This window comes from Eleutherodactylus coqui, chromosome 6 (assembly GCF_035609145.1).
Source record: "Eleutherodactylus coqui strain aEleCoq1 chromosome 6, aEleCoq1.hap1, whole genome shotgun sequence".
Lineage (NCBI taxonomy): Eukaryota > Metazoa > Chordata > Amphibia > Anura > Eleutherodactylidae > Eleutherodactylus > Eleutherodactylus coqui.
The window spans coordinates 178,744,644-178,770,757 of NC_089842.1; the positions used below are offsets into that span (position 1 = coordinate 178,744,644).

General features: G+C 44.5%; 1 protein-coding gene across 4 annotated transcripts in view; it reads right to left on the reverse strand.

Moving 5' to 3' along the window:
• Positions 1-26,114, reverse strand: part of MIDEAS (mitotic deacetylase associated SANT domain protein) — an 89,436-nt gene that overhangs the window by 26,000 nt on the left and 37,322 nt on the right. For all 4 annotated transcript variants that reach the window (XM_066608336.1, XM_066608338.1, XM_066608335.1 and 1 more), the window contains one exon: positions 1,595-3,090. In XM_066608336.1, the coding sequence (XP_066464433.1) occupies positions 1,595-2,941 (1,347 nt within the window). In that variant the 5' untranslated portion in view covers positions 2,942-3,090. The remainder of the gene's footprint in view (positions 1-1,594; positions 3,091-26,114) is intronic.

Here is a 26,114-nt window from a genome sequence, read left to right on the forward strand (position 1 = left end):
AAGTTATTCCTGGACACTTGTCTCCACATTAGGACTCCCCAGCATGACCTGATATATACATAATATACGAAATCCATGCATTCACTATATTTTAATGGCTAGGCCAGGCAAGATAGAGTCCTACAAATACACATTGCATATAATGGTGTGCCCCATAAGAATGCATTGTGTTGCAGGATGGAGAAGTCCCACATTATGGAGCCTGCAACTTTTTGCTGTAACTGGCCTATAACAGCTGCACCTTAAAGTAATAAAATGATCAAGCAAGATTTCAATTACCACGGAATGGAAACACTTTTGGACTTTTGGATTTTAAGAGGCTGTGTGAGTGGCTGTTTCATCGATGTCCAGCACAGATGTAACTGGTTCCCTCATTTGGCAGCTTAGTCGACTGCATGTTGAGGGGATGCAGCTATCTGCCCTCTTGTATCAGTAAGTATCTGGCTGTTCTCAGTGATTGTTTAATTTTATATTTTCCTTTTTGTGATACATTTATATTAGTGTAGGGACTCACAAGATGCGAGGAGCCTTGACGATTGGCTTGTGAGCTAAGGTTTTTGGCCAAAATCCAACTAATACCTCGCATTTATTAGGAATTATTCACATGCAGTGCGGCTTTTAAATGCCGGGGAAGCCCAGGGTGGCAGTACCAATGTGGTTCACTTTTTGAGGTGCAGAGCAGGCCGCCGAACTATTATGGTGTCATTATTAGGTTGCTAGTCTGCATGGTGCACTACATGTATCAGGTGGTTTGGCACTTTGTATCTACTCTGTGCAGGAGTGTACACCAAGCAGCCGAAGACCCCCTCTATATTAAGAGACTGTGTGAGTGGCTGTTTCATCGGTGTCCAGCACAGGTGTAATTGGCTCCCTAATTTGGCAGGTTAGCCGCCTGCATGTTGAGGGGTTTGCAGACATCTGCCCTCTTGTATCAGTAAGTATCTGGCCGTTTTCAGTGATTATTTGATTTTATATTTTCCTTTCTGTGATACGCCAATCTTGCACTATATAAATAGGAAATCACATAGGCCCAGATCATTGTTAAGGGGTTGCCCAGCATTAGAAAAAAATGGGGTCTGCTTCTTTTCTATAACAGCACCTCACTTGTCCACGGGCTGGGTCTGGCAATGCAGCTCAGCTCTTCATAAAGAAAGGGGTTTATTTTCTAAGGAATAAAACGGGTGATAAATCCACATTAGGCATTTATCTGTTGTGGATGGTAGAATAGCCTCCTGTCAGGAAGGGGCATTCATAGCTACACATGACCCTTACATCTTGCCCATAAAAGCATGTAATGAGCCCAAAAATCACAACTACTCTACATCTAATTTTTAGATGGTTTTGAAGACTGCCATCATATTTTTTTGTCATTCTAATTAAGGTCAATGGTAAACGCAAAGGTATCCAAAAACATACTTTAACAGTCTACCTAAAATGTTAAAGAATCCTAACACTAGCACCTTCCACCTCTGGATAAGAATAAGGAAATGATGCTAGAGAGCTACTTCAATCTGATGTACAAATTCTCTTAAGGAATGGTACCCAAACATTCATGTTTAGCTTAGAATTTAATTTATAGACTAAGCCTCATTACCTTAGTGTTTTCAAGATTTGGCATTTCTGCCGCTTTCTGGGCTAAGGTAAATAAATTAGCTTCTTGCGATATGTGGCGCCTTCGCCGGGTTGACTGAATCACGGTGACAGCCCCTATTCCGGCAGGCGGCAATGGCCCCATTGAGTTGTGTTCAGCTGCTTGGACCTCTCTTGCTCTACCATTCTGAGATAGTGCTGCATTGTCTGTATCATGGCGGTTGCCAAGTTGGGTTTCTTGTACCTCTCTTGATACAAGCTGCTTGTACCTCTCTTGGGCAGATAACTGATGCTGCATTCCCTGCTCATACTGGTGATGTGTGTAAGGGTTATTTGACTGTCCAACCATGGTGGGTGGTAAGGGTTCTGGTCCTTCTTTGGAAAGTCTTCGGGACCTGCGTGGCAAGGGTATTTGAGTTTTGGGCAAAACAGACTGCTGGCCCTGCTCTACAAGAGCTTTCATATATTCTTCAGATGTGGGGACACGTTGTGGCTGCGGCATCACCGACATCTTCTGCTGGGTAGGTGCATGCTGGTTAAGTGGAACACCTTGCTGCATGCCATACGCTGCCTGTTGCTGCTGCTGTTGTGGGTAAAAATTCTCAAACAGTTGCATCCTAGGAAGAGACGTTTGTTGTTTCTGCTGAGCGACATAAGCAGCATTTGATTGGGCATCTGGAAAAACATGCAACAGATTTTGCAGGGATGTTTTCTGACCCTGATGTCCAAATGCCATTTGGAAAGACTGCAAAGCAAGATGCTGATTCTGTTGTTGCTGCTGCTGCTGTTGTTGCTGCTGCTGCTGAGCTTGCAAGATGGAGTTTAAGTGGGCCTGCTGCTGTGCCAGCTGATGCTGCTCCAACTGTGTCTTCTGAGACATCATTTGTTGTAGAGCATCTCCATACATATCTATATGGGACACCCCTACTCCCTTATCTTGGCTCCTCTTGATAGGCTCATGATGGTTGTAATATGAAGGCATCATCTGCACAGTATAACCAGGTGCATTTCTCTGCCACATATTGGCTTGTTGGGCTACCCATGTGGCCTCATTCCGATCGCCTACGTTCCACTTTCCAGGAACAGGCTGCTGGTTAATCCTCATGCCGTCAGGTCTCTCTTGAGTGTACATGACTGTGTTCAGCATATTGTTAGGTGGAGCAGAATAAGCATTTGACTTGTTCAGTTCAGAGGCCTGCGAGATCGGCAACCGTGACACCGTCCCGTATAACTGTTGCTCTTTAAATTGCTGCTCTTTACTGGTCACAGGGTGGCCTTGCTGTTCATTAATATAAGTTATCCTTTTTCCGGTCCTTTTATTCGAAGCCTTCTGCTGAGGCTGCTGACTCATGGTAATAAAAACACATGCAAATCAGGAGATTTCTCCAGAGTCATCAAATAAAAAAAAAACTAAAGTTGATGTTGCTTGTAGGTTGCAGTTGTGTAGATCTTCTATCTCATGATCTACTCAGCTTTATCACCCATCCCGACAAACTGTATCTGTAAAAGAGAAGAAAAATTATGAATCTTAATGGATTTTCCCTATATCAAGCAGCAAATATTTTAAGTGTATACAGTTATATTGGCTACAGAGTTTTGTACCATTTGCAACAATTTTCCTTTCTATACAGTATTCATTTCTAAGACATGTTTACATTGATTCCTACTTCACTTCCCCTCCATTACTGAAATCTGCCCATATGGTATCTATTTACAGCCATAGGAAATTCAGAAGTTATCAATTGTCGCTTGTTTGCAAATCAACTTAACTATGCATTACTAAAGGTTTCTTCATCCTGCTCCCCTTGTAATCTTAGCTACATAAATTCCTTTGTGCACTTTCCACAAGTCCAATTCTGTCAACACAGTCAAGGGCATTGACATTTACTGCAAATGTGAAAACAAAAGTGTAAAAGATATGAAAAACCATCAACTGTACACTATGAGCAGGCACTTAAAGGGATTGTCTAGATGTAAACTATTGGTGGCCTATCCTCAGGACAGATCAACAGTAGATCTCAGTGGTTCTTCACTCGGGATCAGCTGTTTGCCAGAATGGTGCGCTGGTGCACTGTGCTGATTTTAGCAGCAAGTAAACAGCTCTGTTCTTATAGCAGTGGCCAGGCTTGGTACTGTAAGCTTGATCCCCAAACTCCTGGCATCATGGACAGGAGAACGGTATATGGCGCTGCAACCTTTGAGTGGTTGCAGAGGTCATCTGACTTCCTCTGACGGCCACTGTCAAAACAAACACTAGGACCACAGCGAGGCTGCAGCACTGGATCCTGGCAGTGAAGGAGAGGCAAGTAATGCTCTGTTATTTTAATACTGAAAGTCCTATTAAAAGGCAAGTTGTCGTATAACCAGACAACCTCTTTAATAGAGTTAGGTGCCTCTTCCATGATTTTCCAGAACATGAAGCACCTGCAAAAGGACATATGTCACTCTGAAAACCTTAAAAGTCCATACATTATACAGACAACCCATTGATTTCAAAGGGTAATATGTAAAGTTTCACTTCTCTTGTGGTGGGGCTGCAGGGAAACTAAACATTTGCTGCCAAGTTCCCATCAGAGGTTACAATCGATCATTGAGAGTCACAATAGCAGGACACCATGTAAAAAGCTCATCTCCTAGAGATCTCCCATAGTGGACATCTCCTTTAAATTTTCAGAGGAACATGATTCCTAAAGAAGTGCAAATAAGGAAGATGGAACAATACCTCTGCAGCGCCACCTATTGGATGGCAGCATTCCTGCAAATCAATGTCAGACCCTTTAAACAAGTCTTTAAAACAATGTTTGGGAATTGAAAACCAAGCCACAAAACCACACACAGACAGCGGTTTCTGGGTTTTTGCTCCTCATCAGTGTGCAGTAGGTTCCTGGCTTGGTTAGCGAGAGGCCTATGACGTGGGTCGGGAGGCATATCATCTTTCCTTAAGGAGAGCACCTAGAAGGTGTATGGAGACAACTAGGAGTTGAGTGAGGAGGCTTATAAGGCCACGCATTCCTGCCAATAGGTCACGCTACAGAGTTATTGTTCCATCTTGCTTATTTGCATATATTTCCCAGAGGAGCATGCATCGCTTTATAAGCCGCTTAAGGCCCCCTGCACACGGGTGGAAATTCCGCCCGTGCCTGCCTGCATAGGATTGCATTACAAAATAAAATCCTATGCAGACGGCCGCGATTTCTTCACGTGAAAATACACGTGGAAAACAAATCGCGGCATGTTCTATTTCTGTGCGGGTCTCGCAGAGGTTTGCACAGAAATGTTACTCCCGGCTCCCCAGCTCTGCTCTGTGCACCACAGAGCCGGAGGCGCGGCAGCAGTTGAGAGCTGCACTGAAGCCCGGAAGTGACGCAGATCGTTTCCCACTGCGAGAATTCTCCCAGGGTATCCACCCGGCCATCTGCAGGCGGTCTAACTCACCTCCTAGGTGTCTCTACACACCTTCTAGGTACCTGCCTTAAGGAGTGATGATACCCGATCCTAAAAAGAGGTGTAACGCACCTCTGTTGTATAACCAAAAATAAAACTAATATTACAGGGTTTGCAATGCAGTCCTAAAATAATCATCAGGATTCCCTATAACCCAACAAAACAGTTTCTACAACAAAATATTCCTGTGGATTCTTGCATTATACCCCAAATGTGCAGCCTGGAAAGTCACAAGAGAACACTTCTGCTTTCAGCACTGCTTGCATCAGCTGTAACAAGATTCCTTCTCCTGTCTCAGCCTATTGTGGGGTGTCCAGTTTCAATCATAGTCTTCAATAATATATCAGCAAATTTGCTTTCCCCTCACAAATGCAATTCGAATATTTGCTAAAAATCGCTTTAGATACTGAAAACACCAAGTTATGAGTCCGTCTCCATAAGACTATCAGGCAGGGCTGTATTAAGTTACATTTTAATCATCTTCCATAACTGTAACCTAGATGAAAGCAACTCTGATAATGATAAATGGTATTTGCAGGACTAAATGAAAATAGGTTTGTAACAGTATACTAGCAACCACAATATCTAATATAAACAGTGTATGAAGAATTGATGCAGATACAGTTGAAGGAGAGCGTGTGAACCCCATGGAATTACATGTATTTCTGCATTGACTGCTAGTAAAATTTGGTCTGATCGTTTATATCTAAAGGTCCCTTTACACGGACTGACAAGAACATTTGTTAGCTCCATGAATAGGCAAATGAGCATTCTATGTAAAGCTGTACCCATAAGCACTTCTTCATTGGCTATGTTGTCAGCAGCACATCTTCCCGTCTAAACGATGTATTAACTATGCATTAACTATGGTAATACTCTATGTGGGGGGGCAAACAATTGCATGAAAGATTGCTCATCCTGCATGGAGTCTAAATCGGCCTGTGCAAGATTAGGCAAACGAGTGCCGTTCATGGTGATCGGCGCTTGTTTAAATATCCACATCAGCTTATGAAAACGGAGGTTAGTCAAAATTACAAACACAATGTAACTAAACTTATCTATATATATAAAATTTAATGTATGCGTGTCTGTCCTTTATGCGCTACTACACCATTCAACCGATCGCCATGAAACTTTGGGAAGTTGTTGAGTACACTCCTGGGAAGATTATAGGCATAGTACAACTATCCTATGAGAAATGGCGCGCGTGCGAGCGTCGACAGTTACGCCCCCCCCACGTAGATCGTTTGATTTCCATCATTGCTACCAATTCTCTCACTTCCCGATGTTGTAGAAACATGAAATTTGGCAGGAGCATTGATTATGTCATAAATAGGAAAAATTAATAGGTCTGAACTCGATTATTCAATTCTAAGCGCCAAAGAATTAGCGTCCAAATTTTGCGTACGGAATCTAATTTTCTCGCTTCCCAATGTCATAGAAACTTGAAATTTGGCACGAGCATTGATTATGTCAGAAATAGGAAAAGTTAATGGGTCCCAACTCGATTATTCAATTCTATGCGCAAAAGAATTAGCGTCCAAATTTTACGTAGGGAATGTAATTTTCTCACATAGAAAATTGAAATTTGGCACGGACATTGAATATGTCATAAATAAACGCTAATGGGTCCCAACTCGATTATTCAATTCTAAGCGCAAAACAATTAGCGTCCAAATTTTACGTACAGAATCTAATTCTCTCACTTCCTGATATATATAAATGAACGTATGTCTGTCTGTCTGTCCTTTATGCATTACTATACCATTCATCCAATTGCCATGAGACTTTGGTAAGTTGCTGAGTACACTCCTGGGAAGATTATAGGAATAGTACAACTATCCTACGATAGGTGGTACGCATGCGAGCATCGTCGACAGTTATGCCCCCTAGATAAAGATCATTTGATTTCCATCTCAAGCACGAAACCAAAAGGCATTACGAGCAACGGGATGCGTGTTCAACCAGAAAATGATGCATCCGCCAAACGTTTCGCAAGACAATTGCTGGATATTGAGAATGCTGAGGTAAAATGAAAGCTGTGCTGTGATTGGTTGCTATTTCTTATACTGCTGAGGTAACATGAAAGCTGTGCTGTGATTGGTGGCTACTACTTATACTACTGAGGTTGCATGAAAGCTGTGCTGCGATTCGTTGTTATATATTATACCACTGAGGTAACATGAAAGCTGCTCTGTGATTGGTTGCTATATATAATACCGCAGAGGTAACATGAAAGCTGCGCTGTGATTGGTTGCTATTTTTTATATTGCTGAGGCAGAATAAAAGTTGCGCTGTGATTGGTTGTTATTTCTCTTACTGCTAAGGTAACATGAAAGCTGCGCTGTGATTGGTTGTTATATTTTATACTGCTAAGGTAACATGAAAGCTGCGCTGTGATTGGTTGTTATATATTATACCACTGAGGTAACATGAAAGCTGCGCTGTGATTGGTTGTTATCTAGACATATAAAAACGAATGAATGTATGTCTGTCTGTCTTCGCAGCAACGCGCGATGGGTAAGCTAGTAAGACATAAAACAGTTGTACAATTCATGTCAGTTATTGAACACATTAAATAAACATCCACAATGCAGAATGAAGAGGTGAATCCTGGAATTTAATGACCTGCAGATTCACCTCCAACAAACGATTCCTGTAGCTGCAAATAAGGTTTGTACCTGGTGGAGTTCGAAAATAACATTTATAGCTTGTTTAGTTCGTACTCTAGGTGCAGTGCAAGGCATGAAAAAAGACAGATTCCATACACAGCATACTATGGAACTAGAGGCATTTCATGCACCACGCTATGGGGCTACAAATGGCGCTTCTAGGGGTGAAAAGCTTCCTAATACATTGTCGAATGGATCATGCCATAACAAGAACTACTGCATGTCTGTTTCAAGAACACAAATGCAGGAGGTAAGGTAACACCCCATAGAAATCTATGGGTGGAATATTGAAGGCATCATCTCACTTTTAGCCAATTTTGTTGCAGGAAGCAGACAGCTCCATACATTGTTCAGTGGCCTGGATTGGTACTGCAAGCTGGGTTCTATTCAAGTGAATGGGACTCAGCCTGCAATACCAATCCACGTCACTGCGCAATGTACAGAGCTCTCTTCCTCTTGTAGCAAAACGGCTAGAAGTGGGACAACCCCTTTAACTCTTCTCTTCTAAACAAGGGATCAGCTGATGAATTATAGCTATATCTGTTCACAGTGGTGACATACGTACAGAATATTGCTAAATCCTCTCTAATTAGTCCTTTTAATTGGAGTGCTATAGATAATTTAAGAATTTTTTGTACAATATTCCAAGCCTGTTATTATGTTCAATAAAAATAATGAAGTACTCACTGTAATTATAGCATTACAAGTGTGTTTAACAATTAATATTCAAAATAAAAAAAGTTAAATTTGTTTTTGCAATAATGCATATATAAAAGTGAAAGAGGAAGTAAATAAAATTGTGACAAGAGCAATCCGAATTAACCACTAAACTTGGTTTCAAAAACACAAATACAGAAGTACAGTAAAGCCCCATAGAGGTCTACGGGTGAAATACTGAAGGCAAAGTCCCACTTCCAGTTTTTTTGCTGCATGAAGCAGACAACTCCATACATTGCACAGTGGCCCAGGTTAGTACTACAGGCTGAGTCATATTGAAGTAAATGTAACTCAGACTGTAGTACCAACCTGGGCCACTGCACAATGTGCAGAGCCGTCTGATTCTTGCTGCAAAATGGCTAGAAGTGGGACAACTCCTTTGAATGCACACGGGCGAAAATTCCGCGGTGGTATTTCCTGAGAATTTCCACCCATGCCTGCTGCCATAGGATTGCATTAGATAATGCAATCCTATGTAGGCAGCCGCGATTTGACCGCGTGAAATCTCGCAGCGGGATCCAACCTGGCCGTCTGCAGGAGGCCTAAAAGGGGTATTCCGGGCACAGATTAACATTTTAAAATCTATATGTACATCTTCTTAATATGTCACTTTGTAGTATGTTTACTGCACCTGGTCTAGCTACTTTCTTCATTTTCTATCTATGTTACGTCTGTCTTAAAAGTTCCTCCACTTCCTCTGACATCTTGTCTACATTTGCTACTTCCTCCCCTGTCCATAGCCTCCAACATCCTGTGAACAGTGCATGATGGGAAAACAGGAACAGAAGCAATGCACTGTAATGCTCATGTGCAGTTGAGTGTGCTGGAAGCTCCTGTCTGTCTGCTGCAGCAGCTTTCTCTGGCACTCCAAGTAAGAGGGAGGTCGGTGCTAGTAAGTTGCAGGACCCGTGAGATGTGGGTGGAGCTATAAGCTCTATGCTTGCTGGAAGATGCAGGCAACAGTCTGTTGCAGTTTTTAATGCGGAAGTGATGTATGTAAACAGCAGCAGATCGGCGGCTGCACGGAATGAAGAGGAGAGTCCAGAGCGGCAGATAAAAGGTACAGGTTTGCGGCTTCTTAGATGTCCCTTTCTGCATTTTCAGACTTTCCTTTTTGTGCCAGAAAAATCCCTGTAAGGCTCTTAACAGTTAGTTACTCTGAGCAGTGATAAAATGGTGTGTATGAAGCCTTAGTAATATACCTATTACTATTAGGCTGCCTGTCCACAAGCGATAGTTCACTGAGTTACCTGCGGCGATAATCCGGCCGCGGGAAATGCAGTGAACGCTTTCCATAGCATTACTATGGAAAGTGCAGCCCCCTGTCCACGAGCGGAGAATCTTGGCGATTCTCCGCTCGTGGGATCCAAATTGCGGCATGCCGCGATTCTCCGCTATGAGCCTGTCAGATAGGCTCACCGCAGAGAGCTGCCAGCTCTGCTCCCCCATGGCGGAATATCACTAGCGATATTCCGTTACGGCCGTGGACAGGGGGCCTCAGATTTCACCTCTGATCACAAATATTTACATCACCTCCTGTTTATTGTTCAGCACATTTTACAAGTTACATAATACATTTCGAAAACAATTTGTGCAGATCAGATCTACCCAGTTTCTATGGAGACCACCCAAAATGCATAAAAAGTTGGGAGTTACAGGAGTGCACACAGATCACAATTTAAAGCAGAAGCACAAAAGGTGCATCAATTATTAATACTGTAGCTAGCAGTAATTGTCCCATCAGCTCAGAGCATACTCCGGGCTGAACACCGTGCACGTGCTGACACATCCTTCCATTATACCCAGACTGAGCAGGGATCGTAGGACTTGTCTTTGCAGAAAGCTTCAGCTACCAACGCCCTCTCTAAACAAGAAGGTAAGCCGGTTTTAGTGGCAAGAGATGCAATTCCCTACTCAGGGGCGAGGTACACCTCACTGTAAAATGGGTCACTGTGCTTAGTCACATCCTTCACCTGCTACTCCACAAACGCTATGTCTTTAGACAGCTCCCAAATGGCTGCATTCATTACCAATTATTAATGAGGCAAGCTTGTGTATGTCAGTCATCGACACGAGCAACGCACAAACCCAGTCAGCGCAACTTCACCAAAGAAAGCAGACGGCATGCAGTGGCTGTACAAAGGGTTACTGCTCGCTCACCCCTGGTCTTACTGGTTTTTATTAGTTCCTATTGCAATCTATGCAGAAATGGAAACTCTAAAAAGTAGAAGAGGAAATTTAACAGAAGAACGCTTAGTAATCCCAGTTGTGTGGGCTCACCATTAGGGCGCCTACCCTCCAGCGATTTGTTTACTTGTGATGCGAGAGCGAGTGAAAACGCAGGATTATGAAACCAATGATTTTTCAATGGTTTCATACTCATTTGCATTTTTTACACTCAAGCCTCACAGCAAAGAATATTTTGCGATATCAGTCATTGTCAGCAATGGGGCCAGCGCCAGCCCTATTGAAAACATACGGAGTACATTGCGGACTTCTGCCACAGCTGTGACAGCTACGGCAGAGGATTCCTTCATCCCTGCGGGGACGAAGGAATCCTCTGCCATAGCTTTTACAGCATTGGCAGAAGTCCACGATGCTATCCCATTGCTTTCAATAGGGCCGGCACTGCTTCGGCCCCATTGAAAACAATGAGCGATATAGCAAAATTTCCTTTGGGCACTCTAAACAATGAATGGCTGAGCACTGCCTTTGATTGTCTGAGCACACTGACAAAGCACAGGCAGCGCTCAGCTGTCATTTAATGGCTGAGCGCTGTCTGATTGGCTGAGCGCTCTGCCAATCGGACCAGCGCTTTCCAGGGGCGGGGATTTTTCAATCCCTAGTCTTCAGAAGATGACTGCCGGAACCAGAGAGAAGAGCTGGATGGCTCTTCTAGGTGAGTAAATTTTTTAAAACTTTTTTTTCCATCTAGGGATGATTTCCAGGGAAGGGCTTATATTTCACAGCAGCGCCGGCCTGATTGAAAGCAATGGGATAGCATCGCGGACGTCCGCCACAGCTGTGACAGCTATGTAGGAATCCCCTGCCATAGCTGTCACATCTGTGGCAGAAGTCCGCGATGCTATCCTATTGCTTTCAATCAGGCCGGCACTGCTGCCACCGGTCCCATTTAAAACAATGAGCGATATCGCAGAGTTTTCTTAGTGCTGCGAGGCTCACGTTTTCACTCGCTTTAGCATCGCAAGAAACATATTGCTAGTGTGTAGGCGCCCTTATAATGCAAGTGGTTATATTCCATAGTAAAAAGCGTAATACAAAGAAGTGGTCAGTGAGCAAGTCATGCAGATGGACTGCACATCAAATGGAGTATGGATCAGAGCAAGCCTTTGCTTTAAAGGAGTTGTCCCACTTCTAGCCGTTATGCTGCAGGAAGCAGACAGCTTTGTACATTGCACAGTGGCCATGTTGGCTACTACAGGCTAGGCCCCATTCATTTCAATAGGACCAAGCCTGCAGTACCAACATGCGCCACTGAGCAACGCAAGGAGCTGTCTGCTTCCTGCAGCTAAACAGCTAGAAGTGAGACAGCTCCTTTAACTCTTCTCTTCTTAACATGGGGTCAGTGGTGACATATACAGACTATTGCTACATCTGCCCGATTTGTCAGTTTAATTGTAGTGCTAAAGATAGCTTACCATTTTTTGCACAATATTTCAAGCCTGTTATTACGTTCAATAAAAAGAATTAAACGTTTACTATAATTATAGCATTATATTACACAAGTGTGTTTAACAATGTTTAAAAAAAAAAGTTAATTTGTCTTTTCGATAATGTACATAAAAAAGAGGAAGTGAATAAAATTGTGACAAGAGCAATTAAATTAACCACTAAACTCTGTTCAAGAGGGATGACCACCACAGAATAGTGCACAACTATCTAACCAACCAGATCTATAGCTATAGCCAATGTCCTTATGGTACCATAAGCATTACAATGCTGTTCAAACGATTACTAGATGAACACCTACTGGAAGCGACTCCCACGATTTTACACTTTTTTTTTTGCTTTAAAAAAAGAAAAACATCTAGAAGAAGTTGTCAATTTGCTGCAAAACTTTAGCATGCAGTTAGGCCTCCTGCAAACGCCGAGTCGAATACCGCTGCGAGAATTCTCACAGCGAGATGCTAGCCATGGTCCTGCAGTGACATGCGGCTCACCTGCTCCCGGCATCTCGCTCCGCTCTGTGCCAACTCCCGCCCAGCCGGCACATGCGCAGTGCAGAGACGGCGCGTCACCAATGACGTTTCGCAGAGGCCCACACAGACATAGGACATGCCGTAATTTGTTTACCGCACGTATTTTTACACTGTTAAATCGCGGCTGTGTACATAGGATTGCATTAGATAATGCAATCCTAAGGCAGCAGGCACGGGCGGAAACTCTGCGGGAAATCCCACCACGGAATTTCCGCCCGTGTGCATTCAGCCTTACATCTTAGGTAAATATGCAAATAATTAGAGTTATGGTGTGATTAGATGAATCGTCCTGCCACCCGAGGCCCTAAAAGTGGTTCCCCCCCTTGGCCTATAAAAAAAGTTCTCAGGGGTTACTTGTGTGTAGTGGACCTCTTGTTGACCACTAAACATGCCTCTACGATGCAATCAAAAAGATTACACCCAGTTAACAGAGTCACGGTACTGATGAGTCACAGTACCAATTGTTTTGGGCTGATGGTAGAGTTTGTGTGTGCTGCAGGCCCCATGAAGCCAAGGACCACAGTTGTCAACAAGGAACTGTGCAGGCTGGTGGTGGTTCTATATTGGTGTGCGGTGGGTTCTCATAGCATGGGTTGGGTCCACGGGTCCGCCTAAACACGTCATTGACTGGTGCCCACTATGTTTCACTGCTTGGTGACCATTTGCAGTTCTTTAAAGGACTTCATGTACCCCCATTAGAGATGACTGAGCATACTTGCTAAGGGCAAATACGCGAGCGAGTATTGTCCTTAGCGAGTACCTGCCCACTCGTGAGAAAAGATTCGGGTGCCGGCGGGGGAGAGCGGAGGGGGATATCTCTTTCTCTTCTCCCCCCCGGCTCCCTCCTGCTCACCCCCGCCGGCACCCGAATATTTTCTCACGAGCGGGCAGGTACTCGCTAAGGAGAATACTGGCTCGAGTATTTGCCCTTAGCGTGTATGCTCGCTCATCGTTAACCCCCACAATGATGGAATAATCCAGCAGGATTGTGCACCATGCCATAAGGCCGAAACTGTCCAGAATTAGTTTGAGGTGCACTCTGGAGAGTTCCTACAAATGATGTGGCCTGCACATTCACCCGATATGAGCCCAATCCAGCATTTATCAGATGTGGTCTATTCAAACCAGAGATCCTGCAGCTACAAATACCACAGAGCTATAGGTGGCTATTCATACAGTGTGGCTCAACATCCTTCCAGACATCTTCTGTCCACTCTTGGAATCGATGCCAAGTAAGTTGATGCACTTTGCTGGGCTACAGGGGTTCTCTACACGATATTACTTTATGTCCCATGACTTTTGGCATGTCAGTGTATAATTCTATAGGCCCATACTGCACTTTTGTGAAACTGCGATTCTATGCAAAAAAAAAAAAAAATACCATTTAGTGGAGAACATGTGGCCTCACTTTTGGCATGCAGAGTGATAGAGGTCTATAACAAAAGACAGTTATGACTCCGTGTGAGGTCATAAAAGTCTTTGCAAACAGCACAGGGGTGAGGTTATATACTTACTGCAGTCACTCTATAATTGTCTGTTTAATGTAGGATTATCAACCAATTAAAATACTGGGTTCCTGTCATACTGGAATGGACACAATGAGCAATGCTCATCTGACATGGCCGTAAGAGACACAGTATGTACAACACTTGTAGGAGCCCATTTCTATCTGTTAATCAGTAGTTTACCCTAAGTAAATTATGTTCTTTTACAAACTTAGTAAGCGCACAAACCCTTCCGCCTTCCTCACAGTTTTCATTTTCACAGTTCATTCATACGTACATGAAATACTATTTTAGAAAGTCTCAACCACACCTCTCTACTTGCAGCATGTGAATGCCAGCGTCTTCATAGCTGGATCTCAAAAATTATTTCAAGATGACTATAACTTGGCATTTTCAACAAACAGCAGCAGACCGGGGCTAATTAATAGCTGAGTCACTGACTTGTGCAGTAAGATGTTGTAAGACACATTAGTGCAATGCTGACCTCACTGAGCAGGTTGTAGGCCGAGGCTGCAAGAACTGAATAGGAAAGTTTGCCCACATACACACATCCCGTTGGTAACAACAGCTTTTGTGAGTGCATGTGAGCCACCTCAGCTAATTCCACTTCAAACAATGCAATCTGGCAGTGTTCTTGCCATATGATGTCAGGCTGACCTTGTACACTAGAAGTGCGGGTCAGATTTGTACAATGCACAGAAGCACAGTTCTTTTGTACATGTGCATCACAATACAGAAAAGCTGCAGCAGCCCTCTAGAGTAAAACCTTATTTCAGCTACAACTTGCCACAATAACCACGAACTTCCAGGGGAGTAGCTATAGCAGAGGGCGCAGTCACAGCAGAAACCTGGAACCTCAGGGGGACCATAAAAACCCATCCCCATAAGAAGGGCCAGTACTGTAAATGAAGCATTATAATTGTGAAGCCTTGTTACAGATTTTGCATTAGGGCTCAGCACCAGTGGCTTCAACTAAGGGGTTAATGCCTCATGTCCACTAGCAAAATTGAATTGCAGATTCCACTGCGGAATCCGCATTCAATTTTGCCCATAGGGAATCATTGGCCATCCGCGGTCGACTGAATTTTGCACCCGCGGATGGCATTTTAATAGATTTGCGTTTTTCACGCATAGGAGAAAAAACGTGGCATGCTCTATTTTACCGCGGATTCCGCGCGGATCGGCAACATTGCTATCACATTGCTAGCAATGGGTGCGGATATCCGCATGAAAAAAAAACAACATTTAAAGCAATTCGTGCGGAATCTGCTGTGGAAATCTGCAGCAGATTCTGCATGGATTGTATTTTTCTAGTGAACATGAGGCCTAAAGGAAGTTAGGGGTGGGCCCCCCAAAGAGAACTTTTGCACCCAGGCCCATGAGCCTTTAGCTACGCCCTTCGCTTTAAGTAACATCTTTGATTAACTAAAATAGAATACAGAATTTCCATGTTACATGGACTGTAAATTGAGACTCAAAGCTAGTAATAGGACTGCTTCACTCCTATTAAAATCAATGGGAACAATGAGGGGTGAAGCCATGCATTACTACTCCCTCCCTGACCGCCAATGAAAACATCCTGTCAAAAGCACTGATAGCGGATCAGCAGATATCCCAAACCTCGGATACTCGCCAATCAACTATTGACGATGGGTCATCAATAGTAAAAAGCCTAGAATACCCCTTTAATTGTGCCGATACCATGCACAACCTGTGGACAGGTGCATTAGTGCTTATAGTAGAAAACACCTATGTAAGTCTAATCCTATACAACCACATTTTTAATGTCAGCTACCCAAAAGATAGCATTGGAAAGAATGAGGTCAGCAACATATTTCCTCAATTTAAATGTACAAGCATGAAACCTGCATCTGTCAAACTTTACATTTTCTCTTTAATGCCCCTTTCACACAATAGTATTTTGGTCAGTACTTTGCATCACAAGCCAATGCCAGGAGTGATTCCGAAATCTGAAGGAGGTGCACATCTTCCCATTAATCCAATTCTTTGTGTTTGCTTTAATCTTGATTTTGGCTCACAAACACTAATGCAAAATACGGCCACGTAAAACTGGTCCAAGTCAGTGGGGCTTCTTCACTATTGAAAATGGTGTCAAAAATGCTTTGCTCCACATTAAGACACTTTTTTCATTGTGTTTGACAAAAGGGACATTCCTTCCTAGAAACCGGAGCATGGCCTAAATGTGAAACTGTGCGCCAAATATTGAGCCCCCCCCCCCCCCCCCCCCAAAAGGTGCAATTTTTGTTGTCCACTAAACCAAATAACAGGTGGTATGAAGTTAGATTAGTCAGTCTTAAGATTCAACAGAGCCACTATGATAAACTTAAGTCTAAGTTTGTACTATTAGGCCATATTTACACAACCAATATTTGCGCGCGAACCACATAAAAATAGACCGCATTGTTTGCATAGGCGATTTTTCTCTTGCAGGGATACTGCAAGGCGGAAAGTTTGCAGCATGTCCTATGTTTGTGCGAGTCTCACAAAAGAATGCAACATGGAGATGTACAGTCTCTCACAAAAATCGCAGAGAACATAGACCCTTTATTTCCTAGCCCTAGAATAAAAGTTTCATCGGCAATTTATAATCGGACATATAAAACATATAGAAAATGCTTTTCTTGTTTACAGTACAAGACCTTTTCAAAAGATACTAAGGCCTCATGTCCACTTGAAAAATACAATCCGTGCAGAATCTGCCGCGGAGTACCACAGCGGATTTGCTTTAAATGGTATTTTTTTTGCATGCAGATATCCGCACACATTGCTATCAATGTGATAGCAATGTTGACGATCCGCGCAGAATCCACGGCAGAATGGAGCATGCCGCGTTTTTCCCCCGCGCATGAAGGGAGTGAATTTCTTACCGAAAATTCCTTTTTTCCGAGTCATCCTGACGGCAGACATCCTGACGGCAGACATGGAGGTTGCACCTTGACCTTGTAGGGACAGGAAGCAAGAGACTTCAAAAGGCTCCTCCTGCCTCCCATTCACCAGTGTCTTCTAAATTACTTACATGGACATGTCGTGGTTAACCAAGGAAGATTTTTATTGCTCCGAGACGAAATTAACATGGTTAGTTTTTTTTTTGTTTTTTTTTTTAACACAAACAATAAGAGGGTAGTTTACCCGGATTAAACAAAGGAAATATGCACAAATTTACTGCATAAAACAGAAATGTCCAACATAGGAGCCTCTGGGCTACTGGTTCGTGCCCGCATAGACGTAGAAATAATCGTGTGAATTTTTGGGAGGGAAATACGTGCCGTCAGGATGACTCGGAAAAAAGGAATTTTCGGTAAGAAATTCACTGCCTTTTCCCGGCGTCATCCTGACGGCAGACATGGAGTATACCAGATTAACTCTCTAGGGAGGGACCACTGCTTGCAGGACCTTTCTCCCGAAAGAGAGATCGGAGGAGAGGTCCGTATTCAGCCTGTAGTGTTTTGCGAAGGTGTGCAGGTTGGACCATGTAGCTGCCTTACAAATTTGGTCCGGCGTCGCCATAGCCCTCTCTGCCCAGGAGCAGGATACTGCCCTGGTTGAATGGGCCTTGAGTCCTTCCGGGATAGTTCTGTTGCAGGAAGAGTAGGCCTGCTGGATGGTGGATTTTATCCAGCGGCTAATGGATCTTCTAGAAGCCGCTCTTCCTCTGCCTGGTCCCTGGAATTGGACAAAAAGACAAAATCAGCCTTTCTGAAGGATGAGGTCTGCTCTAAGTAGCATAAAATGGCCCTCCTTACGTCCAGGGTATGGTAGTCTCTTTCCCTATCGTTTTGGGGATTTTGACAGAAGGATGGGAGAATAATTTCTTGCTGTCTATGGAATTTTGAGGCTACCTTTGGGAGAAAGAAGGTCTGTTTTTAGTATGACCCTATCGTCCTGGACTAATAGGTAAGGTGTCTTACAAGATAGGGCCTGGAGCTCGCTCACGCGCCTTGCCGTTGTGATAGCTACCAAGAACACAGTTTTAAAAGTGAGGAACCTAATTGGTATCTGCTCGATAGGCTCAAAGGGATCTTTGCACAGGTTTTGGAGGACTAAGTTTAGGTCCCATGGAGGGACGATACTACGGCTAACTGGCCTCATTCTTTCTGCCGCTTTCATAAACCTGCGGATTAGTCTATGATTCGCTAGGGGCTGATCTAGAATGGCCGAGAGTGCTGATACCTGCACTTTCAGGGTTCCCGGTCTCAGGTTTTTGTCTAGACCCTCCTGGAGGAAATCCAAAATCTCCGCCACTGAAGTGTCGAGATTGGAGACTTCCAGCCCCCTCCAGGAGGAGAATCTTTTCCAGATTTTATTATAGATAGCTGAGGTCACGGGTTTTCGGGACTGGCGTAACGTCGCGATGACCCTAGAGGACAGACCTTGTCTCAGTAGCGTCTGTTCCTCAATATCCAGACCGCGAGGTTCAGTCTCTCTAAGTTGGGGCACAGAACTGGGCCCTGCGTTAGGAGATCCTTCCTGGGTGGAAGGCGGATTGGTTCCGTGATGGCGAGTTTTAGGAGTACCGGAAACCATGCCCTGTTTTCCCAGTGTGGAGCGATTAGGATCAGCGTGATGTTGCTCTGCTGGACCTTCTGAAGAACCCTCGGGATCAGGGGTGTGGGGGGAAAGCCGTATGCCAGACTGAAATCCCAACTCTGGGAAAAGGCATCTAACCCCTCGGCCCTGTCCCTCGGATCTAGGGAAAAGAAGGCGGGGCATTTTGAGTTTTTTTTGGTCACGAACAGGTCCACCTGTGGACTGCCCCAGGTTTCTGCAAAAAGACGGAACTCCTCTTGATTCAGCGACCATTCTCCGGGGTCCAGGCGTTTTCGACTGAGGAAGTCGGCTGTCGGGTTCTGGGACCCTTTGAGGTGGACCGCTGTCAGGGATTGTACCGTGGTCTCGGCCTATCTGAAGATCCAGGCTGTTAGTTTCAGCAGATGAACGTTTCTGGTGCCCCCCTGGTGGCGAATAAGTGAAACGGCGGTCACATTATCAGAGAAGACTTTTATGTGTCTCTTTTTTAGGATATCCTGGGATCTGTGAAGCGCTTCCCAGATGGCCCTAAGTTCTCTGAAATTCGATGTCTGGGCACGCAGCGTCGGTCACCACTCACCCTGGAGCAGGCGCTGCCCCACTTGCGCTCCCCAGCCAGACTGGCTCGCATCGGTTACTATAGTGATGAAGGGTTCTGCCACCCATGGGGACTCAGCTTCTAGAGTGTCGGTTGACCGCCACCAGCGGAGGGACCTTAAGACAGATGACATGGGCATCCTCCTATCCAGGGAGATGGGTGTCCCATCCCAGTTACCCAGGATGGCTCTCTGTAGTGTTCTGGAGTTCGCCTGGGCCCAAGGGATAATGCCAATGCAGGAGGTCATGAGGCCCAGGAGCCTCATTGCATCCCTAATTGCCATTTGCTTCTTCTGGCCGCCCTCCTGTGCTGCCAGTCTAAGACTTTCCTGTCTGGGTGGAGGCAAAGACAAGGTCTGAGATACTGAGTCTATCTGCACCCCCAGGAAGGTTTTCCGTGTCTCGGGGAGAAGACTAGACTTGGGGAAGTTAACTATCCACCCCAATCTCTGAAACAGAGATGACTCTGCTGGTATTGTCTCTGAGGATCTTGGATGAGGAGGCGATAACCAGGAAGTCGTCCAGGTACGGGATGATATTTATACCTGCTACATGGAGATGCGCCACCATCTCTGCCACTATTTTAGAGAATATTCGGGGTGCTGTAGAGATGCCAAAGGGTAGGCACTGAAACTGAAAATGGCGTACCCAACTCCCTATTCTGATGGCAAACCTCAGGTATTTATGGTGTTCTGGCAGGACTGGGACATGGTAGTACGCATCTTTTAGGTCGACGGTACTCAAAGTCTCCTCTTTCGATCAGGGTTACCGCTGACCGGACTGTCTCCATTTTAAACCTTTTGTAGGTAATAAATTTATTCAGGCCCTTCAGATTAAGAATCATCCGAAAACTGCCGTTTGGCTTTTTTTATCAAAAATAGAGGCGAGTAGAATCCCTGGCCCTGCTCTACTGTGGGGACCCGAACTACCGCCCCCATTTGCAGCAGCTTAGAGATTTCATCTTTAAAGATGTCCTGCATTGCAGGGGATTGTGTGGGGGTGATTCTGAAGAAATTGGGGGGCCGGGTGAAGAATTCTATCCTGTACCCCTGGGCTATGAGCTGCAGGACCCACGGGTTATCTGTAATCTCTTGCCATTCTTGGGAAAAGTTCAATAGATTGCCCCCCACCTGGTACTCTTCTATAGGGGTAGGGGTTATTTTTATCTTACCCCTGCCTCCTTTGGGGTAGGACCAGCGCCCCGTCTTTCCTTTGCCCCGGTATGGCTTGAAGGATGGCTGGCGTTTGTAGGGAAATCCCGTTCTGGCTTGATCCGGGAAACTGTGGGTTTTGTCTGTGGCTCTTTTTAGGATCTCCTCCAAATCCGCGCCAAAAATGTGCTGGCCATGAAAGGGGATGTAACACAATCTTCCTTTGGAGGCCGAATCTGCCTTCCACGTTTTTAACCAGACTGCCCTCCTGGCCATGTTGGACAATGCGGCGCTTCTGGCCGCCAGCCTCATGGACTTGGCGGATGCGTCTGCTAGGAAGCCTGTTGCTGATTTTAGTAAAGGCATACATTCCAGTAACGCCTGTCTGGGGGCCTTCTGCTTAATTTGGTCGTCTAGTTCCCCTAACCAGAGGAACATCGACCTCACCACGGAAGTCCCTGCGATGTTGGACTCCAGCGTGTAGGCCGTCGTTTGCCAGGCCCGTTTCATCAATGCATCAACCCTGTTGTCCATCGGGTCTTTAAGATGTGAGGAGTCCTCAAATGGCAGGGCTGTCTTTTTTGCCATTCTGGCCACTTGTGCGCCCACCTTGGGGACCTCTTTGTAGACACTCACATCTTCCTCCGTGAAGCGGAGTCTTTCTTTGTACTCGCGGGACAGGTAGAGATGTCTGTCTGCACTAGCCCATTCATGCATGATTACTTTTTTTAAAGTATCATTGACTGGGAACACGATGCGATTCCTTGGCCTGAGCCCGCCGAACATGTCGTCCTGTACGGACCTCGGCTCGACCACATCCTCTAGCTTCATTGTATCCCTGACGGCTCTGATCAGGTCATCCAGGTCCCCGGATGAGAAATAGTACTTCTTATTCTCATCCTTGGTGTCAGAGGGACGGTCCAAGAGTTCGCCGTCTGACAGGTCACCCAGGGATTGCTCAGAGTCTGAGCTCGACAGCAGTATGTGGCTCGCTCTTTTAGTGGCCCTTCTTTCCCGCTAGGCTGGGGGGAGACTGGAGATCGATGCCCAGACCTCCTCCCTGACTAGGGATCTAATATCCTCCCTAAATGCGGCCTGTTCATCCATAAGGATCTTGGAAGTACAGTCCTGGCATAGCGGTTTTTTGTACGCCTCATCTAATTTTTTGAGGCACAGGGCGCATTTCTTGTACTTTTTCCTAAGGTCCTGCTTAGACCGGGTGGATTCCCTGTCCTGCAAAAGACACATGCATGCACATAAGGGAAGAACCCCTACACAATGCTAAATTCCTGGGCATAACATTCCTGCAGCAAGTCACACTTACGGTTTGCAGGGCTTCCATCTCTGATTCCTTTGTAGTCATACTTGCCAGAAGTGTAGACAGGATCAGGCAGACGGATAAATCCTTCTCTGAAGGTATGCTGTCAGTGGAAGCTTGCTGGGGGTCTCCATTTTTAAATCTCCCGCTGTCCGGGTCAGCTGACAGCATCTGACGTCACCGCCTCACGCCACGTCATTGGCTACGCCCCCCGACGTTGCGCACGGCTGCGCCGGCGTGCCTGGAGGAGAGAGGCATCTGAGCCTATGGCCCGCCGCTCTCCCCGGCTGGAAGACGCTGCACGGAGCCCCGTGCACGATGCAGGAGTGGACTCAGGGACCTCTGGTCCGCCGCTCCGATGCGCTGCGGTGGTGATCCCCGGGCGGTCAGACCCGTGGCCCGCCGTGTTCCTGGACCGCGCTGACTCTCCGGAGGGGAGATGAGCGGGGAAGCAGCCCTGTGGACCGTCAGCCCCACTGTCAGCAGATTCCTTTTGGAAGAAGGTGAGAGGGGAAGCGGCCCCGTGGACCGTCAATCCCGGTGTTATCCTGTAGCTCCCTGGAGGGAGCACCTCTTGCATGTCCCTGTAGGGACAGGAAGCACTGGTGAATGGGAGGCAGGAGGAGCCTTTTGAAGTCTCTACAAGGTCAAGGTGCAACCTCCATGTCTGCCGTCAGGATGTCTGCCGTCAGGATGACGCCAGGAAAAATACGCAATTCTTTTAAAATGCCATCCGCGGGTGCAAAAATCAATTTAATGGACTGCGGATGGCCAATGATTCCCTATGGGCAAAATCCGCTGCGGATTCCGCGGCGGAAATCCGCAGTTCCGTTTAGCTAGTGAATATGAGGACTAAATGTGATCAAATCTCTTCCTCAATATATTCCTTTGCAGCAATAAGCGGACGAAAACACACTTTCCAGGAAATAGCAAGATTACCACCAATAGAAGCACAGCAAATTCCAACTGTTGAGCTTGTTCTCAAGGGGTAAGCCTACAACCTTGGCAGAACAGTTCGATTTCCAGCCTGCAACTTGGTATTTTGCTGGCATTTGCAGCATGAAATAGTGCAGATTGCTGCACCATTTCATCCCATTTTGTAGCGGAAACTAGCAATGGGTTCCAAACAGAACCTCCAATTATGTGAACGAGCTCTTATTCTTGGAGAGCTAACCTATTCGAAATGTAGTCTGCAGTTGATCACCTTTATCTCATGCATTAGGCTAGGGGCACACTAGCTGTGAATATGTGTCACATCCAAGAGGCTCAGGTGCAATTCGCTTCGGACAGTAGATAGACACAAGTTTGTGTGCTGTCTGATTTATGCAGAGGCAGCACACGGACATGCATTACCATGTCCTATTTCTCAGCCATGAAACAGAAAGGAATAGAACATGCCGTAACTTTTTTTTCAAGCAGACCACTGGCACATGTGAAAAAACATCAATGCGCATGTCCTCATAGGCATATAATAGGGCCATGCACTGTCCATAGATTAGCATGCGTCCAAAAATCTGCCACTCTGTGAGGGGAACTTCTCTTTCCCAACTCTAATAAAATCAATTTCTTAGCAAATGTCTTTTCTAATCTTGATCACGTTCAATAAAAGCAGCAAAAATACTAAGTCAGTCGAGAGCCTCCAACCACTTGTAGACTAACAATTTAGGTATTATGAGAGGCTTGCATAAAACACAAGTAATAAGTGTTCCTCAAATGAAATGTATTAATCTACACCAAGATTACAATATGTTTATGGTGGTATATAAGGGTAGGAGGTGCAAATCACTGAGCTCACCCCTGATCCCCCAAACCAACTTTTGGAGTAAAGCAGTGCAGAAACAGAACAGTATACCAGTGTATTAAGTCACTACTTATGCTACCTGTTGAAATGGGCTTATGTAACTTGTAGAATAACTTTATCTAGTTCCTGTTGTGGACCAGAAACTAATCCACCATTTTACTATAATGGTTTGCAACATAATAAAACTGCTACCAATCTTTCTTTTCCAGTTTATATAGTGCATTTGCCGAAAATAAATTGTAGGAGAAAGTCACGAAAATGAATACATTTCCCTTAAGATTGTAGCCACAGAATGAAATCTTACCACATAAAGAGTGAGCGTGATGTCTCAGTAAATGTTGACATTTGGTGCATACACAAACAGAAATACGTAGACATTTCTTTATCAAGTCAACATGACCACATAATACTTGGAGCAGATATTCCTCCACTGTAAACAGAATATCAACTTCCCTTCAGTCCTACTATAATCTAAACAAGACAATTACAAGTAATGTAGTTTGGAAGCTATTTGCATTAAAAAAAAAAACATTAAATTTGATGCATGTAAAAAGCAGCAATATCTGTCTGTTTTATGATATTATAGGCATAAAGCTCGATTAATGTTGTTGTGAAGGCCCTGCAATGCAACATTTGAAAGGGTCCCATGCCCCATCTAACTCCCTATTGCAGTCACATATACATGTGGCCCTGTCCATTGAAGGCTATGGGAGTTAGAGAGCCAATTACTACCTTACACTGCAAAAAAGAGCCACATATGTGGCCATCTCTCCATAGATTTTTGGCTGGACAGGATTACAAAACAGACAGTAAACAGGGTGGAAATAGTCCTTCAAGATTAAGGTTCCCACAGGACACCTCTTGCCTATCACCTGGACCTTCTCAAGAACAATAATACAAATCACAGGTTTCTTTTACTTAAATGGATCTTTGAATTTTTTCTATTCAGTTGCGGCAGCCATTTTTTTCCCCAAAACTGCCAACCAGTATGGCTCCACTTTCATTGCTTTTACAAAAACAGTCCACCTTGCTTTAAAAACAGAACACACACTTCAGAGTTCATGCACATCTGAATAAAATTAGACGGTTTCATACTAAATCACATAAAAACACAAGGTTCTTAGCACCTATTGTGATCAAAACATGTTGGCCCATCCGCCACGTCTAAGTGAATCTTTGGAACCTTTCCAATTAGGTTCGCTTGGACATGGTGGATGAGCCTACATGTTTAGATCACAATAGGTGCTAAAAACCTTGACATTTTATGCAGTCAGTAAAAACACTTGTGCATTTAACAATATCTGAATAAAATTGCACGAGTGCTGAAGCATGTGTTTCTGTTACTGCATTCATTACTGCATCTTTGATTTTGGTGGATGTGCTGACTATTTCTTTTGCAATTTAAAAAGAAACCACAATTATCTTTGTATATGATAAAGTAATAAACCGTGTTTCCTGTTCCAATTACCGATTTACTAATACATAGCCATTCTGGGTGGAAATCCACTTCAAGAAAAAAAAAAACTCTAAAAAATCTTTGTGATGCTTCTATTCAAGATTCTCACATGGCCGGATTCTTAGTTCGAATGAAGCATTGGGGTATAAACGAAACTTTTTCAAAGCCACTTTACAGTAAGTGGTACACAGTGGTAGACTGGCCATATTCATGCAGCAAAGTAATGCTCATGGCCACAAAAGAGGCCATTATAACCACGATGGTGGTTATGGAGCCTATAAGCATTTTGCCAAAACACCCTGACCTGGACCTTAGTCAACGCCCAAGTGTGCCCTTATGTCAAAAGGAAAAAGGGCTTCAATTTGAAACCAACTAAAGTGAACAAAACGGAGCAAGAAGTAATTCAACTATACAACACTTGGATACATTCACCAAGGAGTTCATGAGGTGGTATCCATTCTCTGAGCTGAGTCACTCTACATCAAATATCTTTCTGTGTCTTATTTCATGACGAGAGATATCTGCTTTCATCACAGGGCGCATACAGTTAACACCGAACCTAGTTAAACAAGAACAATGACTAAATACCAAGTGATTTGGCTGTACGCATATGACATGTGATATGGATTGATGTTACAGAAAACCTTTGTTTTGCTTTCAAGCAGCCGCGCTCAGAGCATCACACGTGGCATGGAGAAAGCCCGGATTATCCTCATTCCCTGAACAATATTACTCGTCATCCTCTCATACACCAAGTTATTTTTTAAGCAAGATTTCATACACAGCTTAAAAAAAAACAAAAAAACTGTTTGAGATAGTGGATCCAGCAGGAAGCAAAGAGTAAGTGTGCACAGAAAACTAGTGAAGGATAAAGTCAAATACTTCTTGGCAGAAAGGACACAGAGCCAACAGGCAGTCCAGAAAAAGCAGTGCAATAGGAGACCGATGCTGCAATTTACTTACCACCATTTCCGTTTAGCTGTAGTAGGAATTGTGTAATCAAGAGCAGAGCAATAATGAACGGATTGGTGAAAGTAGTAGGAAGCGAGCATATTGACAGGAGCTGGAGGAACTTCCCATAGTAACTGTTGTCAA